This window comes from Vipera ursinii (genome assembly GCF_947247035.1).
Source record: "Vipera ursinii genome assembly, chromosome: 2".
Taxonomy (NCBI): Eukaryota; Metazoa; Chordata; class Lepidosauria; order Squamata; family Viperidae; genus Vipera; species Vipera ursinii.
The window spans coordinates 175,941,707-175,960,618 of NC_139513.1; the positions used below are offsets into that span (position 1 = coordinate 175,941,707).

General features: G+C 43.0%; 1 protein-coding gene across 1 annotated transcript; it reads right to left on the reverse strand.

The window, feature by feature from the left end:
* Positions 1–290: 290 nt before the first annotated feature.
* TUBB4A (tubulin beta 4A class IVa) lies at positions 291–12,003 on the reverse strand. Its single transcript, XM_083352813.1, has 4 exons — positions 11,843–12,003; positions 3,991–4,099; positions 3,385–3,495; positions 291–2,031 (listed from the first exon to the last, which is right to left on the reverse strand). The coding sequence occupies exons 1-4, from the start codon at positions 11,897–11,899 to the stop codon at positions 974–976; spliced, it is 1,335 nt and encodes a 444-aa protein (XP_083208939.1). The 5' UTR covers positions 11,900–12,003; the 3' UTR covers positions 291–973.
* Positions 12,004–18,912: the final 6,909 nt, after the last annotated feature.

The window sequence follows — 18,912 nt, forward strand, 5'->3', positions numbered from 1 at the left end:
AGGAGTTCTGTGAGCTATTCCATCCTTTCTCACAGATTCCATCACAGACAGAAATTTGCTTAAGAGATAAAGAGGAAATACCCATCAAATCCTTAACTTCTAAGTTCTGAAAGCCTCCCTTTTTCTTACCTAGATTCTGAGGATGCAAGGGTTGTTGTGGGGATGAAAACTAGAGAAGGTCACCATGTATGCCACCTTAAACACCCAGAGGGAAAAAAATGGTATATAAATGCAATACATTAAGAGACAGTGAGAAAGCCATGCATTTAAAAGGTAGATTTAAAACAATGTGAAACCAACATTAGCCTGAATAATTTTTCAGTAGTTTATTGTGGAGACATACAATTCTTTGATAACAAATACACTCAAAGGGGGGGGGACCTATATTTTATGCTAAAGGACTGTTCCCCATTCTCCTCAACTATCCCCCCCCCCTAGTTCCATTAATCTTTCCTTTAAGCCCAACCTGGATGAAGCAAACCCAAACAAATGCAAGCTACAAGTTAGCGCATACTCAACTTTGGAAACAAAAACTTACATGACACACAGAACACTCAAAGACAGACATCACACAGAGGGATGTGCATGAGATATCGGGTGGAGGGAAAAGAAAAGAGGAGGGGACTGGGAGAGAGGATAAGATGAGAAAATATGTTGTTTAGCGCTTTTAGCTAGAAACATTCCCAGTGGCTGCCATTCCTGAATACAACTGAGAAGCCTGTTCTTCCTCCTTATACTAACACAGTACTCCTATATGTATTATTCCACCCTGCAGAATTTGAGATAGGCAGGCGGGCAAACCTCAGAAGATTCCACTCTTAACATCCTTTAGGCTGGCTTAGAATGTTCCAAGTCTTTGCCAAGGCAGGCAACATGGTCCAATATGGTTCAGAAGAGTGGCTGGAATAAAGAAGAGGAATAAAGGGCAGGAAGAGAGACAAAGAGAAGAGCAGAAGAGAGTACAGAAGAAAGATCATGCAACTTCCTCCTCTGCCTCCTCTTCAAACTCGCCTTCTTCAGCAGTAGCATCCTGATACTGCTGGTATTCTGAGACCAGGTCGTTCATGTTGCTCTCGGCCTCTGTAAACTCCATCTCATCCATGCCCTCACCCGTATACCAGTGGAGAAAGGCCTTGCGACGGAACATGGCTGTGAATTGCTCTGAGATGCGCTTGAAGAGCTCCTGGATAGCTGTGCTGTTACCAATGAAAGTAGCTGACATTTTAAGGCCACGGGGTGGGATATCACACACAGCTGTCTTGACATTGTTGGGGATCCACTCCACAAAGTAACTGCTATTCTTGTTCTGAACATTCAGCATCTGCTCATCCACTTCCTTCATAGACATCCTGCCTCGGAAGACAGCTGCTACTGTCAGGTAACGCCCATGTCGGGGGTCGCAGGCTGCCATCATGTTTTTGGCATCAAACATCTGTTGTGTTAGCTCTGGTACAGACAAGGCCCGGTACTGCTGGCTCCCACGACTGGTCAGAGGGGCAAAGCCAGGCATGAAGAAATGCAGGCGAGGAAAGGGAACCATGTTCACAGCCAACTTGCGAAGGTCAGCATTGAGTTGGCCAGGAAAGCGGAGGCAGGTTGTTACACCGCTCATGGTAGCAGAGACCAAATGGTTGAGGTCTCCATAAGTGGGAGTTGTTAGTTTGAGGGTACGGAAACAGATGTCATAGAGAGCCTCATTGTCAATGCAGTAGGTCTCATCTGTATTCTCCACCAGTTGATGTACTGAGAGGGTAGCATTGTAGGGTTCCACTACCGTATCTGAAACTTTGGGTGATGGCACCACACTGAAAGTGTTCATGATACGGTCTGGATATTCCTCACGAATCTTGCTGATCATCAGGGTACCCATCCCTGATCCAGTGCCCCCACCTAGCGAGTGGGTAAGCTGAAAACCCTGGAGACAATCACAGCTCTCAGCTTCCTTTCTTACCACATCTAGGACAGAATCGACCAACTCAGCTCCTTCTGTATAGTGGCCTTTGGCCCAGTTGTTCCCAGCACCGCTTTGACCTGAGCAGCAGGAATTGAGAGGGGGGGGGGGAAGGAAGAGGATAAAAATATTTGGTTTATTGTTTGCCATTTGCAATGAGTTCAATGAATGCTTGCTATAAATTAATTTTCACTTTCTCTCATTCACTTTTTCCCCCTAAAGGCAAGCTTCCTCAGTTGCTAGGTTACCAGAGGAATCAAATCATTTCCAAATGAGAAAACAGAAGAGTGCTAATGAGATGGACTCAAGCCCTAGTATCCAGCTTCTAAAATTAGTTGGGGCAGGAACTTGGTGGGCATCAAAGAAGATATTCACAAACATTTGGGCTTTATATTGCTGACTTCAGTCTTACCGCATCAAAAATGCTTTCGTTATTACGGAACATTACTGATACATCTCTATTGTCAATCACTTCAAATTCTACATAAGGTGTAATCTTTTGTAGTGTGTGCAGAATGTAAAGTAATGCAGCAATAAAGGAAGGTGTTGCTATCTTATTTTAGCTTCTTTCTGCAGGCACACCTTATACATAGAGTGGTTTAAATTAAGAGCTTCTTTGCAGACTTAATGCTGCTGCTGGGACATGGCAATGCACAGCTTGCCTTAATACCTCAATGTTCTTCCCCTTTATCCCAGAGCAAAAGGAAAAAAATACTTTGAACATCTGCATACCAGAATGTCAATGCATATAAAAATCTACATAATATTTTGAAACAGTCTGCAAATAGTGTCCTAATAGCTCCAAGGGAAATGAGTTGTGCAAGAGCCTAGCTCATATCTGACATCATAATTACACCACCAGTTAATAGCAACTGTATTTCACTCGAACATCATACAGAAATATTTGTGCGATCTTGGTTTGCCCTACTTTTTTTCCATTTGGATTTTAATGTCACTGGATTGTAGAAACATAGTGACATTGATCATTGCTTGCTAAAGATATACATGTTACTAAGTGATATCCCTAATGTGTGAAGTCTACTCTCCTATCAGTCAAGACTTATGGACAGGGCAGAAAGAGAATAGTTGTTTTAACACTGGAAAAAAATTAAGACTAAGAAACTCATGCATCATGATAGCAATACTGTATAAATCCTGTTCTCTGACAACTCCTGAATTGAGTCTTTCTCAACAGCCGGTCAAACAAATCTGGTTCAACAATACTGAAACAATTAATTTCTAAACAGCAGATGCTGAATTTGTAGTTTTGTTTTTGCTGTAAATCATATTAATTCAGATTTTTAATTAGTTGTAAATTAATAATTCAAACAGAGCGTGAAGAAGCAAGTTTAGGGAGATAGCTGCACTATGCAAAATTTCTGGTCTAACTTGACTGGAGAATAATTGCAGAGTACCTCATCAATGATCCTTACCAAAGACAAAGTTATCAGGCCTGAATATCTGTCCAAAAGGTCCAGATCTTACAGAATCCATGGTTCCAGGTTCCAAGTCAACCAAGACAGCTCTAGGCACATATTTGCCACCTAAGTAGAAAAATAACTTTAAGAATCTCCCTGCTGACAAATCAGAAACAGTTCAACACATTTAATCTAACATGCTATGTCTGATTAAGATTTGCTTTCAGGGTTACTATGGTTTCATTGTGATAGCAATACGGCCATTCTCCCAGCAGGATTAAGGAGAGATACTAACAGATTTAGAGAGAAGAAAATGGTTGGATTCATAAAAAGGACTGAGGTGACAATGAGTTATAGATTATATACTAAACAAAACTGAAATCGTCATATATACAATAAACAAGTTAGGTAAGGCCTTATATCACCACATTGTACTTTTTGCTCAGCAAACAGCATGTTTCACTTAGGAACCAAAAAAGACATGTTCGTTTTATTTTTTCCATAAAAAAAAAGAATATATCAGCTATCAGGATAGAAGTGGGCAGAAAGGAGATAACATTGAACAGAATGGAGGCAGCGAAGAGAGAGGTCTCTGGCACTCTGAAATGCAGGGAACCTGACCTGAGGCTTCATTGTAGTAGACGTTGATCCTTTCCAGTTGTAAGTCACTATCTCCATGGTAGCTGCCAGTGGGATCAATGCCATGTTCATCGCTGATGACTTCCCAGAACTGTTAAGTCAGGGAAAAGGACAAAGAATTAGCGACAAATCCTTCTGAAAACCAGACTGGGGTCACTTTCATGTCAAGGTTCTACCCCATATTTGGGCAGCTTTTATGTGGGAGTGTAGTGCGACATATCATCAATTTATCCTGAGGGGATTCAATACTGGACTGGGTTCATTAGCAGGGAGGGTACCCATCTGGGTTTTCCACTAAAGGTGCCAAAATCACAAAGCCTTTTTCCATGAGTCTCTAGTGCATCCTTGCAAAGCAGGCAGATACATTTCTTTACAGCTGATGGCATTTGTCAGTATGCACCTGTTGCATAGGACAGCAATATAAGGGGGGGGGTTTAATTGCAGCATTGCCCCCTACTTCAGATCATTTTGCCAGTCAAACGGCACATATTGGATCTGCTACCAATTATCTCAAGGCAAAGATATCAATTCCTCTTCACTCAACAAGCTCTCATCTGTCATCCTGACCTCCAAAGGAATTTGTGAAATAGACAGGATTGAGTTCCACAGAGACATCAACCAGTCATCTGATTCAGTACTACGGCTTTCAAACTTTCTACCTTCAGGGTACAATTTTTGAAAGGTCTAGTAGGTAATCTAAGAGACACCCACACCAGGCCATACTACACTCTGGGCAATAAGAAATTCAGTTTTGACACTCCCAACTCCCCTGTCCTCCCAAGGACAGTTTTATCCAAGTACAACGGAGACGATGTCTCATATGGTCCCAGCAAGGTTTTGGAAGACAGGATTTGGCTGCCTGCCCTTAATCATTTAAGCATCTGCTGCTGCCTGCTGAGGTTAATACACAAACCATGAGAAGCTTTACTGTGTTTCATGATCTGTTGCCATAACTGCAGCTGGAATTCATAATCTTTTGGGGAAATGAGAGGGTGATAGTAAATCTCATACAGTAACGGTAATCCTTGATTTACAACAGTTCATTTAGTGATTGTTAAAAGTTACAACAGCACTGAAAAAAGTGAGTAATGACCATTTATCACACTTACAACCATTGAAGTAACCCCATGGTCATATGATCAAAATTCAGATGCTTGGAAACTGACTCATATTTATGATGGTTGCAGTGTCCTAGGAACATGCGATCATGTTTTGCGACTTGACAAGCAAAGTCACTGTCAATATCCAGCTCAAGAATCCAAATACAACCCCAGGTTCATTCCATCTCCAAAAATCTTACTGTTTATTGAATACACTGCATAGTAATGTTGAAGTAATACCAACATCAATTCATAGACTTAAAACAATAATTTTCCCAGCCAACCCCCCCCCCCCAAAGCCTTATGTAGTCCATATAAACAAGTTCACTTTGTTATGGGAACCGCCTGCTTCAAATCCACACGTTATGGTGTCCTTGAAAAGGTTTCAGGCTCTCATGGTCTTCAGCGGAATCATAGAAGTCTTGTTTCTCCTTCTCTAACCCACTCAAAAGTAACATCTCCCCCCGCCTACTCTAAAGGCAAATTGAAATGCAGAGGCATATAGCTGCCAAAGTTTTATCCTTGAGTCACTAGGGAAGCCAGATTCACTTACAACCATGTTACCAACTTAACAATGGCCGTGATTCACTTAACAACTGTGGCAAAAGGTCATAAAATGGAGCAAAACTCATTTAACAAATGTTTCACTTAGTAACAGCAATTTTGGGCTCAATTGCGGTTGTATGTCAAGAACTAACTGTACTTTTTATGATCTTAAAAGCAGTTTCTTCATCACAGCCTCCAAATGTTTAAAGTGCGTTCACTATCCTATAAAGTAGACTCCAAGAATGTGCCCCACCCACTGCAGGATCTATGCACCAACTTGTGTCTCCTCCTTTCTCGGAGAAATCTAGTGGATGATTGCAAGAATGGGATGTACAATATGCTCATGGGACTTATTTTCATACCACAGAAGAAGATTGCAACAGGATAGTTTTAACTATGTATACCTCCCTGTTTAAACCCTAGGAATTCAGCTGTAAGCTAAAGATTAGATATGATGTGTTTAATGATTAATTATTTCATTCATAATATATTTTTTCCTATATAATATTTTGCATATCTGTATTCGAGGTTCTGGGTCTGATTGTCCAGGAATCCAGTGGCCATCATTTTAGGATACTTCAGTAAACTACTGTAATTTGTTTCAGGTCTACAACTGTTTCAATTCATATAATAGAGGACTTTTTTTTCTACAAAAGCTTTCTCTTTCCGCATCTCCTAGATATATACGTTCTATATTTATAAGTGTCTGTGCTATGGGATATAAAAGCTTTGTAGATGTAGAAATATTTAGTTTCGCTTCTTTGCATCATAAATGCATTGCCTTTTTCAGATCAGTGGCCCTTGGGAAGGTGAGGGAAACTTGTCTTTTTGCAAAGGCTTGTTTTAGCTATCTTTTGCAATGAGAAGAGGAAGGAAACATTTATTTTCCCTCTTAAGTTTAAGGAAGAATCATCGCTCTGTGGTAATATATCTGTTACTTTGCCGACATTGCTATCTTGAAATAGGACAGATATAGTCTCTATCTGTAGTCCTGGAGAGCCACTGACCAAACTGTTGGCAGTACTGAATTAGGCAAGTCATACGCAATACTGATGGATCAGAATGAAGATCTGCTGGTCCAGCATCTTGTGTCATAATACACTGAGCTGGATGTCTTGGCTCAAGGAAGCCAGCAAGTGGGAAGATGAACACAACCAAACTACTCTTTTTCACTCATGGTGGCTTCACACACAGAGCTATAATTTACAAACCACAGTGCTGGGACTGCACCGCACTAAGCAAGACAAATAAATCATATTATGAGTTAGCATAAAATACGAACTCAGCCAATTTAAACAGGAACATAGGAAAACTTCCTTTCACCATTGGCAACCAAGCAAAAGGATCAGTGTAATTCCTGAAATGTTTAAACTTTGAAGTGCTATTATTTTCCCATTTTGGGCATATTAGCTGGGGATCCTGTCTCCCAGCCAGAGTAATGAATGTTGCTGGGACATAGTATTTAAACTACTAGTTCTTATTTCAAGTTCTTGTGTTAGATCTTAATTCTATTGGATCCTCTACCACAGCAGGATTTAAAACAATTTGATCTAAAGTTGTTGTTGGTTGCACCTTAAATAGAAAAATTCAGAATACTATTTATGTTAACTGTGCAGAACAGGACTTTTAAAGAACTGTACTAAATTAAGTTGGCAAAGATAGCAAAACTGACTGTTTTAGTTAAAGAGAACAATCTACATACGGTAGGTTTTTTTTCCCTACTTGGAAACTGCTTCTGGACTTTGTGCTTGAAACGGAAAAATATGCAACTTTGATTTTAGGCTTTGTTGACTAGAATGACTTTGTTGTTGTACAAATGGTTGGAACTGTTTAGAATGTAAAGCCAAGGGCTGAAACTCACTCTTTTTGTATTCTTCCGCAGCAAAGAAAATTCAGAAGTCACTACTTATTTTTACTTCCTCTTTGTACTTTTCTTCTTCCTCTTTGTAGACTTTGGTTGCCATTTGTATTTTATCTTATAATAAACTTTAATGAACTATTAAAACTCGTAATACTAAATTACGTTAATTTCAAACAGGTAGTCCTTGACTTACAACCAATTGTTTAATGACCGTTCAGTTACAACAGCAATGAAAAAAGTGACTTATGACCAGTTTCCACATTTGATTGTTGCTGTATCCCCATGGTCACATGATTAAAAATTCAGGCGCTTGGCAGCTGGCATATATGGATGACAGTTGCCCTGTCCCGGGGTCATATGATCACCCTTCGTAACCTTCCCAGCCAGCTTCCAACAAGCCAAGTCAATGGGGGAAGTGATTCACTTAATGACCTCATGATTCACATAACTGCCGCGATTTGCTTAATGAACTGTGGCAAAAAGGTCACAAAATGGGGGGAAACTCACTAATTATCTTGCTTAGCAACAGAAATATGGGACTCAATTATGGTTGTAAATCGAGGAGTACCTGTAACTTGTACAAAAGGAAACAGAAGGTGGGCTTATTTGTGTTTCTAGAAATCTATTATACTGTACCCTGGCTTATTTTTGCCAGTAGGATCTGGGAAGCCTTCCATTCAAACATGCCCACTACTTCCCCTCACAGAAGTAGGGAAACTCTCCTTTTTTTGTCTGGCCTACTTCTCTGGGCCTTGCAGCCCAGGCAGCCTGTGCAGCAGGTTCTCCCTACTTTGTGCCTGCTGCCACTCAGCTTTAAATGTAATTCCTGGGTCATACTTGTCTCTCTCACATTCTGCTGCAGCATGAGTGGCAGTTTCTATTTATACCAATCGCCAGGGAAAGCAGGCGGGGCTTGAAAAGCCCATACGTCGGAAACTTGACACAAGCTTTTGGAGGATGAAGACTAGGGAGATGCAGACACGGCCATGTCCCTTAAAGTTCCCCTCCGCACACACACCGTAGGGAAAAAAACAGAGTGCAGTGCAGAGAAGGAAACACTGCAATTATAAATCCAGCAGGTGAGCAAATGACAGGCCTTAGCAATTGCCTGGATTGCTGAGGAGTTCTTCCTACGGCCCCAATCAGGTGCCAGGGCACTTGCCAGGCTGCAGGGAAGGCTTAGCAGCAAGGACACTGTCCAGCTCAGCAAAACTCAAGCACTCCACTGCCCTTCAGGCTGAGAATTTACTGCCATGGTTCGTTTTCATTTTTCTCCCCATATTAGGAAGAGAAATCAGAGGTTAGACTCTCCTGGTTGCCAAAGGGGACTCAATAGCAAAATACAAGATTATACATCTGACAAGAGCCTTAAAGTTAAGAGAGATTATTTATTTTGACCAACAATAGCCACAACTATTTCACAGCTTGTAGGCCAGATTTGATAGCGGTCATATCCAAGTCAAAGAGAAGGAGTCACTTTTATTATGGCGGCAGGTGGAGAGTTCAGATGCTGCCTTTGCATGTGGAGAGCACACCAGATTTCATTGCTGTAAATCAGGGGTCTCCAAACTTGGCAACTTTTAAGACTTGTGGACTTCAATTCCCAGAATTCCTCTGCCAGCCCTGCGGGCCAAAGAATTGTGAGAATTGAAGTCCACAGGTCTTAAAGTTGTCAAGTTTGAGACCCCTGCTCCAAAGGCTGAAGCTTTTGCTGATACCAGCTTGGCTTTGCAGACTGGAATGTGAGAGTTGGGGACAAATCCTATCACTAAGAAAGTACATTGAAAATTGTACATAAGCCTTTTAAGTTCCCTGTGAAGGGAATGGGCTGCTCTGTTTTTTTAAATTAAGTTTTGGAACCTCACAAGATTTAGCCACAAGTTAAGTATCTCTTTTAAGAGAGGGACAGGAAGAAAAGCTGCTCATTTTGTTTAGGGAACCACAGCGTATTCTGTGAGAGGCCTTGCAGCAAGATAGCTGTAAAAAAATACGTCAACCACATGAGGGATACTGGGAATGGTAGCCATATGTCAGAAAGTCAAGGATGCCTTCTGAAGCAGTAGCCCGGCTGGTAACTAACTGTCTCTTTTCAGGGAGATACAAGTTAACAACAGCTTGAGGTTATTCATACTGATCCAACCCCAGAAACAGCTTGTTGAGCTTTCAAAAAGTAAAATGAGCTGAGCAATGGTGACTCATTCAGACTGCAGGGGAAGGCTCCTACCAGGAAAAGCTCATTTACATAGCTAATAGGCAGCCAGGAAGAGGCACCTCTTTCCCCAATATTTTTGCAAGGAGGAGAAAATATCCCAATTACAATTGGTGAGCTCCCCTTTGGTGCAGTCTTAGCTGGAAGTGCCCAGTTTTACCAGCTCTGTAACAGTTCAGCCTCAGCAGTTAAGTGTTAAGTGATCTCCTAGGAGGAGGGCTGGTTTAGTAACAATCCAGTCCCTCCATCAGTGAGGGAGGAAGGAGAAAGATCAAGGTTCAATTTTCTCATATATCCATAAACCTATAACATTCATTCTTGATGTGAAGAATTGCGTTGCTAACAAGGGTGGGGCACTATTGTGGGGGAGGAGGAAAAGGTGTGCCATGTTTCTGATCTTCCCCTTTCCTTAGAACTGGTGGGTTAAGCCAGCAGTTTGTGGATACAAATTAACAAAGGAAGCTCAATTTTTTAAGACAGTTGAGAGCTGGCTGCAACTTTCTAGAAATGTTGGTGAAAGACCAGATTGCCTTACAAATTCCACGTCAACACAGAAGTCCATTGTGGCCAAGAAGAATACATTAGTTGTCAGAATTAAGATCAAAGGTAGTTCTTTAATAATGACTAACTCATTCAGTTGTTATTTGCCGTTACAATGGTGATGAAAACATAACTTTATGATCAATCTTCATTTGTGAGCTTTGCAGCTGTGTAAAGCAAAGGAAAACTGAAGTAAGATCATAAGGACAGTCATGGTGTCACATAGTAACCATTTCATTTAACAGCTAAATTGCCAGTCCCAACTGTGGTTGCTAAAGGAGGACTACTGTATGGCATTCTAAGGCATACCAGGAAAAGTAGATATCAGATGCTTTTGAGTGTTTCCCTCCATACCTTGCCATTAGCTATATTGGCTGGGACACATTCTGGAGGATACCTGGTTGGCTACCTCAGATAAGAAAATATATTCCAATCCTCTGCTAGCTGTGAGAGCTGGGGTTAAGATATCTAGGGCAGCCAGGCTGTGGGAAGGGATCCCAAGAAACAATTTAAACAGTTCTGAACACAATCTAAGAAGCATCCTAAAAAAAGTGCATGACATTCAGAGATGCTGTGTAACAAAGGAGGAAATGTCTTAAATAACTCAGTGTATGTCATGCACCAGCTTTGCATTATGTGGCATCTTACAAATGAGCTGCTGGGTTATAATACTCCTTGTTTAGCCAGATGCAACTCAACAACATATGTGGAGGGGAACAGGAAGTTCTTCATAGTCAGCTTTATGCACCAGAGGACACAGTTTTTACCCTATTTCAGGCCAATTTCTTACTGGAGTTAGTTTTTCACAAACTCAGTTACAACAAACAGGTTACAATAATCTAAGTGCAATGAAGTCGGTCAGGATTTGGCTGGATTTGCGCCAAAAGCTCGGTGCAAACGTGCCTCTTGGCAGACTTCGGGAAACGCATCCCGGGCCCGATATACTCGGTCATTCAAAAACCACTAGAGGATCGATCCGCGCCCGACAGAAATCAGAAGGATGGACGCGTTGCCCCCCCCCCCCACCGTCTTTGCTGGGATTTCTTCAGACGACAGGGGACGGTGGAAGCCATTTTGGCGGCCGCATTGCAGAAAGATCCGCCCACTCTCGCCACAGGTTCCCGGTTAGAAAATGCGGCACGAAGCTAAAAGGGCTTCTGCCAAAGGCTCTGAACACCCAAGCCACTCTTCTCCCCTCTGCCAACGCCGCGCTTGCTCGCCATTTCCCAATCTCCCCACTCTACGCTCCAGGCACATTCCAGTAGGGAGCCATTATGGACAGGCATTCCCGAGGAGGACAGGAAGAGAGACCAGAGCAGCGAAATTTCCCGCTCAGCTCCCCAACCCCCTCAAGAAAATTTCGATCGCATTGCTCTGCATGCCCCCCCCGCGCCTCGATCCCGAGCGGAGTGGTTCTATTAAGCTCCTGGAGGTCACGTTAACACCATTCCCTCCCTTTGTCTCTCCGATCGGAACCTTCCCGAAAGCCAAGTCGGGGAAGGATCCCTCCCCCAGCCGCGTTTTATTTTATTTTTATTTTATTTATTAATATTTATTATTCCATTTTTCCCCTCTAACCTTGGCCCCGATCTGGTTGCCGCACTGGCCGGCTTGCAGATGCACGATCTCCCTCATGGTTTTGCTGTCGGTTGCTTTTAGCTGCGCGTAAGCTCTACTTTCGACTTTCCACGTCTCTCTCTGGCTGCAGCCCGTTCCGGTAATGCGCCTTAAATGGGGCTCCGTCGGGGAGGGAAGGGCTAGTCTTGCAGCGACTGCGCATGGGCTGCACTTGACTGCCAACGCCAACGCCCTTTCTCGCCGCTTTGCCAGGCGGTAGCGCGCCGTATGTGCGTCTGGCGCGTCTCTCTGGGAGCCGAAATGTTTCCCGCCTGCCCTGCCGACGTTCAGGTGCTCTTCTGTCAACTCCTAGATGAGAAATACCCGAAGCCTTTGTGGCATCTCCGAAGACAATCTCTTCTGTTCGGATCGGGGTGGTGGTGTGTGTGAATGGATAGGCGTACTTGTTGTTGTTAGTTGCGAAGTCGTGTCCGACCCATCGCGACCCTATGGACAACGTTCCTCCACGCTTTCCTGTCCTCTACCATCTTCTGGAGTCCATTTAAGCTCACACCTACTGCTTCAGTGACTCCATCCAGCCACCTCATTCTCTGTCGTCCCCTTCTTCTCTTGCCCTCCATCTTTCCCAGCATTAGGCTCTTCTCCAGTGAGTCCTTCCTTCTCATTAGGTGGCCAAAGTATTTGAGTTTTAGCTTCAGGATCTGGCCTTCTAAAGAGCAGTCAGGGTTGATCTCTTCTAGGACTGACCGGTTTGATCGCCTTGCAGTCCAAGGGACTCGCAGGAGTCTTCTCCAGCACCATAGCTCAAAGGCCTCAATTCTTTGGCGCTCAGCCTTTCTTATGGTCCAACTTTCAGAGCAACTGGGAAGACCATAGCCTTGACCATACGCACTTTTGTTGACAGGGTGATGTCTCTGCTTTTTAGTGTGCTGTCTAGGCGTACTTAGTGAGGCGCTTATTTTACTTGCCTGCACGTGTTAACTGCTGCTCCTCCAGTGGGATATTTATTTTGTATCCTAGGATCAAACAGCTTCGGAGGTGATGAAAAACCAAGGGGCATCTCTTGCTACAAAATGAATAAAACTTAAAGTAGACATTTAGCTCCGAGGATGGGATGTAGTTCAGTTTTGAGGAGGTGGAGAAGATGCTTGTTTTTGTCTGATGTACTAATGTTGTTGGCCACCTAATGAGAAGGAAGGACTCACTGGAGAAGAGCCCAATGCTGGGAAAGATTGAGGGCAAGAGAAGAAGGGGACAACAGAGAATGAGGTGGCTGGATGGAGTCACTGAAGCAGTAGGCGTGAGCCTAAATGGGCTCCAGAAGATGGTAGAGGACAGAAAGGCCTGGAGGAACATTGTCCATGTCGGACACGACTTCACAGCTAACAACAACAACACTAATGTTGTTTGCCCTCGTTTATTTGTAATTTATTTGTCGTAGGTGGGAGAAAATGCGTACCTGGATGCAAGGAGTGGTATATATAGGTCATTGGAGTGTCATCAGCCTATGGACTTTTGAAAGAAGACTTGCTTGGATTTACATATTTATATGTGTTGAAAGAAAAATCTTCATCAGGGTCTAGTCCAAGCTGGAAATGAGCAAAATGGAGACTGCTTTAGAAAGTAGTTTATTGAAGAGGAGAGCCAGACAGAAAGATGGCTCTGGGAAAGCTGACCACATATAGTAGGGAGTGGTGGATTTTTATACCTTCTTGGGCTTTTGTTTGGAGTTGTTCCTGTCTCATGAACTTTGACCTGAGTCTGAGTGTGCCTTTCTGGTATTCTGATGGTGGTAGGTTAATGCTATTATGTCCCAAAGGTCATATTCTGTTTCCCTAGGGCTGTGGCTGATGACCTTTGGTCTTTTTGGTGTGAGGGATTGTTGATTCTAGGGATCTTTGTCTTTCTAATCCAAACTTCCTAGCTCCAATCTTTCTAACAAGATTATCACATCTGCATTTCTGCAGACCTGGTTTCTGTTTGGGTCAGAGAGACTTTTGGGGTGGGGTTGGTTTCTGCCTTTAAGATCCTTTGGGGAAATATATCCTGTCTTTTTAATATTTCCCAAAATATTTCTTTCTCTGGATTCTTCCCATATATGTATGTATAACATTATTATGTATTTATATGTATATGGTCCAAGTTGCAGTAAACTATTTTGGGCAATGTTTGAAAGACTGGTATTTTGGATCAAGCTGTCGTATAATGATTTTTCTCCTTGATAAGACACCTGTGCTGGTCTGTATAGGCGGATATTATCACTGATAACAGCTCTTGCCAGATAGCTGAGCTCATCAAAATATCTTTTATCATCCAGAAATATCTTTATTTGCATGCAGAGTAGATTACAGCAGATGAGGTGAATTAGATGATAACGCACGATATTTCCAAGGTCAAAAGACAGTATCAACTCACAGTGTCTGCACGTGTGTCTGCCGGTTATGGAGGAGCACGTGTATCTGCCGGTTATGGAGGAGGAGATTACCCAGGGAGAAGAAGGAGGAAGTCCATCCCAGAAAGGGGAGGGGTGTAAGGCACATGGTCAGGAGAAGGAGGAAATATGTCATAGGGAAGGAGGAGTTGGCTGACCAGGTCAAGATAGCATATTATAATTTCCCCAAACAACCACGTGGTGGCAGCACACTCCCCGTCTGGTATTTCATAATACCACTATAAACTTGATACCGGTAGGTATGCTAATACAAATAAATGGTTGTGATTTGCTTGTTGTCTTAAAACACCTGAGAGGTATAAGGAATAAACATGCATACATATTGCAATAATAAGAACTGCCATTACAGGCCTAAAACAGTCTAATTTAAAGTTCAAATCACTTTTCTTCTTGAAGTCAGGATCCAACCAGGAAAGGCTACGAGTTCAGTCTTCAAGAGGCAAAAGCAGGACAAGCTCTGTGATGGGTCTGATGAAAGTTTTTATGGTGCCTTGCTTTGCAACCTTTACTTCCACCTTACGTACTTTCCCATCATCACTGGGAATGGCCTTCACGATGATTCCCTTGGGCCATTCAATTTTTGGAACTTGTTGGTCCTTGAGCAGAACAAGGTCTCCAACTTGGAGATTAGGGTTGTGATGTTGCCATTTTCTGCGGCCTTGCAAAAGAGAAAGATACTCTAACTTCCATCGATTCCAGAAGCAGTTGGCAAGGTGTTGTACTCTCCTCCATTGATCGTGGTATAGATTTCCTGTTTTGAAATCTCCAGGTGGAACAGGAACAGATCCAAGCTTTTGAGTGAGAAGAGTAGCTGGAGTGAGGATGGTTGGGATTTCTGGATCTGTGGACACTGGAACAAGTGGCCTTGAGTTGATTATAGCAGACACTTCTGCTAAGAAGGTGGTTAAGACCTCATGAGTGAGCCTTGTAGAGTTCAAGTCCATAAGCATAGAGTCCAATATTCTATGTGTAATTCCTATCATTTTCTCTCATGAGCCACCCATGTGTGAAGAGTGTGGAGGATTGAAGATCCAAGTACAGCCCTTTCAAGCTAAAAAATCCTGGACTGACTTAGAATTGATTTCTAATTCTCTGCAGGCTCCAATAAAGTTAGTTCCACAGTCAGATCTTAATGACTCTACTGGTCCTCTGATAGCAAGAAATCGTCTTCGAGCATTAACGAAACATGAGGCATCCATGGATTCTAAAACCTCAATGTGTACTGCATGCACACTCATACAAGTGAACAGTACTGCCCAATGTTTGTTATTTGCTTGGCCACCACGTGTTTTACGTGCTGTTACTGACCATGGCCCAAAAACATCCAGACCAACATGAGTGAATGGTGGGTCGGTGCTTAGCCTGTCAGCTGGCAAATCTGACATTTGCTGTTGCTGATGCCTTCCTCTTAGTGTGTGGCATTGAACACAGCTGTGCAGTACAGCTGTAATCTGTCTTTTTGCTCCTACAATCCAAAGTCCTGCCACTCTTATGGCACCTGTGAAATGTCTGCCTTGGTGCTTAACCCCTTCATGGTGGTACCATATGAGCAAGGTGGAGAGATGATGGCGAGCAGGTATAATAAGAGGATTCTGTTCTCGCTCCCCCACTTTGGCCTTGATTAAACGTCCACCAATCCTTAGCATGCCGTGAATGTCTATAAATGGGTTCAGGTTGGCAATTGGACTATTTTTTGGAATATTCTGCTTGTCATGGGTACATTTGATGTCTGTGCTAAAAACATTCTGTTGTACACTGTATAATGATCAGCTCACTTCTAGCAATGTCTTTTGCTAATAGAGGGTTTTTGCACAAGTGCCAGCCTTGACATTTAGTGTCACCAGACTTGGTGTGATAACATTGTGCAATGTGTACTAACCTTGCAATGGTGCATACAAGCGTTGTCCATGTGGAGAACCGTTCAAAGCGTTGACAGTCCATGATGGCTCTCTTCTCAGATCTGGTGAGAAGGGTCTTGACTTCAGGACGAATCTCTGGATTGTTGTCAGGATCTTGAAGATTGAAGACCTCAGCTGTGCTTTCTTTTGTATGATCAAGAAGGAACTTAGGACTTCTTAACCAAAAGGAATTTGCAAAGGCGCTTGCCGACAGAGGCCTTGCGGTATGATCTGCAGGATTAAGTTCTGATGGAATGTAATGCCATTGTTCAGGCTTTGAGGATTTCCTGATCCTTTCTACACGGTTGCTGACATAGACATAAAAACGTTTTGTCTGGTTGTATATGTAACCCAGGACAACTTTGTTGTCTGTGTAAAATCTAATGCCATCTGTCTGAATGTCCAGCTCATGCAATATGAAATCTGCAATCTCTACAGCCGGTACAGTCCCGCAAAGTTCAAGCCTAGGGATTGTGTGCTGAGGCTTAGGTGCCAACTTGGCTTTGCCAAACAGAAACCCTACGTGAATCCGATCGAAAGAGTCTCTTACTTTGAGGTAGGCAACAGCTGCTATGGCCTCAGAGGATGTGTCTGAGAAGATGTGAATTTTCTTGGTCTGACTTGCAGCAAGGGAAGCTGGAGTATAGCAGCGTGGTATATCAATTCCATCCAAGGCGTGTAGAGATTGTTTCCAGGACTCCCATTTTGAGAGCTTGTCTCCTGGTAGAGGAGCATCCCAGTCTTTAATAGTCTCTGATAACTGTCTTAGTAAAGATTTACCTTGTATGGTGATGGGAGCTACAAATCCTAGTGGATCATATAGGCTGTTCACAACTGACAGAACCCCATGTTTGGTGAATGGTTTATCTGCAGAGCTGACGTGGAAGCCAAAGGTGTCCTTTGATAGGTTCCACTGTAGGCCCAAACTTCTCTGTACAGGGGGCATGTCCATTCCCATATTAAGGTCTTTAAACCCTGTAGCATGATCACCGGACTGAAAAGCTCTCATAACTGTGGCACTGTTTGAGGCAAATTTATGGAGTCTGAGATTAGCCTCAGAAAGCATTTGGAGCAGGTCTATGGCTTCTTCATCTGTGGGTAGGGATTTGAGTCCATCGTCCACATAGAAGTCTTTCTCAACGAATTGTCGAGCATCTGCACCATACTCCTTCTCACCTTCAAGAGCAGTCCTTCGTAGACCATATGTTGCAACAGCAGGTGAGGGACTGTTTCCAAATACATGCACTTTCATGCGATATTCAATCACTTCATTGTCCATGTTGTTGTCACAGTACCACAGAAACCTTAGGAAGTTCCTATGGTCTTCTCTTACTTTACAGCAATGAAACATTTGTTCAGTGTCAGCAGTTATGGCGACAGGTTCCTTTCTGAACCTCATGAGTACACCTACAAGGTTGTTGGTTAAGTTAGGACCTGTGAGAAGAGCATCATTCAGGGACACACCTTGATGCTTGGCACTGGAGTCAAACACTACCCTCATTTGCTTTGGTTTGTGTGGATGATACACACGAAAGAAAGGCAGATACCAGCGCTCATCATGTTCTTGCAGAGGTGGAGCTGGCTCAGCATGGTCATTGTCAAAGATCCTTTTCATAAAGGCAATAAAATGGTCTTTCATTTCAGACCTATTCTTTAATGTTCGTTGGAGTGAGTTGAGTCTAGATAAAGCTTGATCGCGATTGTTTGGGAGTCTGACTCTGGAAGTACAAAAAGGTAATGGTGCAACCCAGCTGTTAGACAAGTCTTTGGAGAATTCAGTGTTCATTACGTTGATGAATTCTGTGTCTGCAACTGACATGGCTATTTTGTTGTCATCATGTGTAGTATGAAACACTGTGCTGCCTAAGTCATCATGACAGGTGACAGGGGTAACACCAGATACCTGGATGATGTCAAGAGGCTTCTCCTTTACTTCATAGTGGTGAGGACATTGTCTGAAGTGAGATGCACGCCCATTGCTTAAAATGTGAGTTTTAAAGGAGTTGATCTCAGACGGTGTGCACATCCTATTTAAGCATACATCTCCCACTATTACCCAGCCTAGGTCAAGTCTTTGTGCATATGGGGCATCATCAGGTCCATCGCACTGCTGGCGTATTTTATGAACTGAGAATGTCTCTCCCTAGCAAGAGTAAGATGTCAGCACCCATGTCCATTGGAGGAATGTCAGTAGCCAGGTGTCTTAAGTGGGGATGGTGATATGCAGCTTCTGGAGTGGGAATCTCTTCCCTGTTATCTGGTATTTGGTCACACTCAACCAATGATGGTAATGGTTTGCCCTTCTTTGAATTGATATGAGATATCACGAACCAATCAGCTGTTCTGCCAGAGATCTCTACACGACCAGAGCAGGTGTTGAGCGTATATGGCGTTGCATATCCCTTTATGTCAAAGATATCAAAGAATTTGGGTTTGACCAGGGATCTGTTACTCTGCTCATCTATTATGGCATACATCCTGGTAGCTCTGTCAGGCTGACCCTCTGGATATACTTTGACTAGACATATCTTGGCACAGCATTTGTGACTGAAATCTCTCCCACACACTTCAGTACATGAAGATATTTGTAACTGGAGCATGGCTTTGTTGCTCCCCGCCATGATTTGAAGCGGGTTTGGATGCAGGAGGTTGCTGTGAATTGCCCGGAAGTAGAGCAGGATGCATAGCTGTAACGTGCTTGTTGCTATGGCATTCTGTAC

What these genes read in the sequence shown, in the direction of transcription:
- TUBB4A (XM_083352813.1), bottom strand. Translation starts at nt 11,899, where the DNA reads ATGAGGGAGATCGTGCATCTGCAAGCCGGCCAGTGCGGCAACCAGATC. An exon ending in GCAACCAGATCGGGGCCAAG is followed by an intron (nt 4,100 to 11,842) that starts GTTAGAGGGGAA and finishes CTGACTTAACAG; the next exon opens with TTCTGGGAAGTCATCAGCGA. An exon ending in CTACTACAATGAAGCCTCAG is followed by an intron (nt 3,496 to 3,990) that starts GTCAGGTTCCCT and finishes TTTTCTACTTAG; the next exon opens with GTGGCAAATATGTGCCTAGA.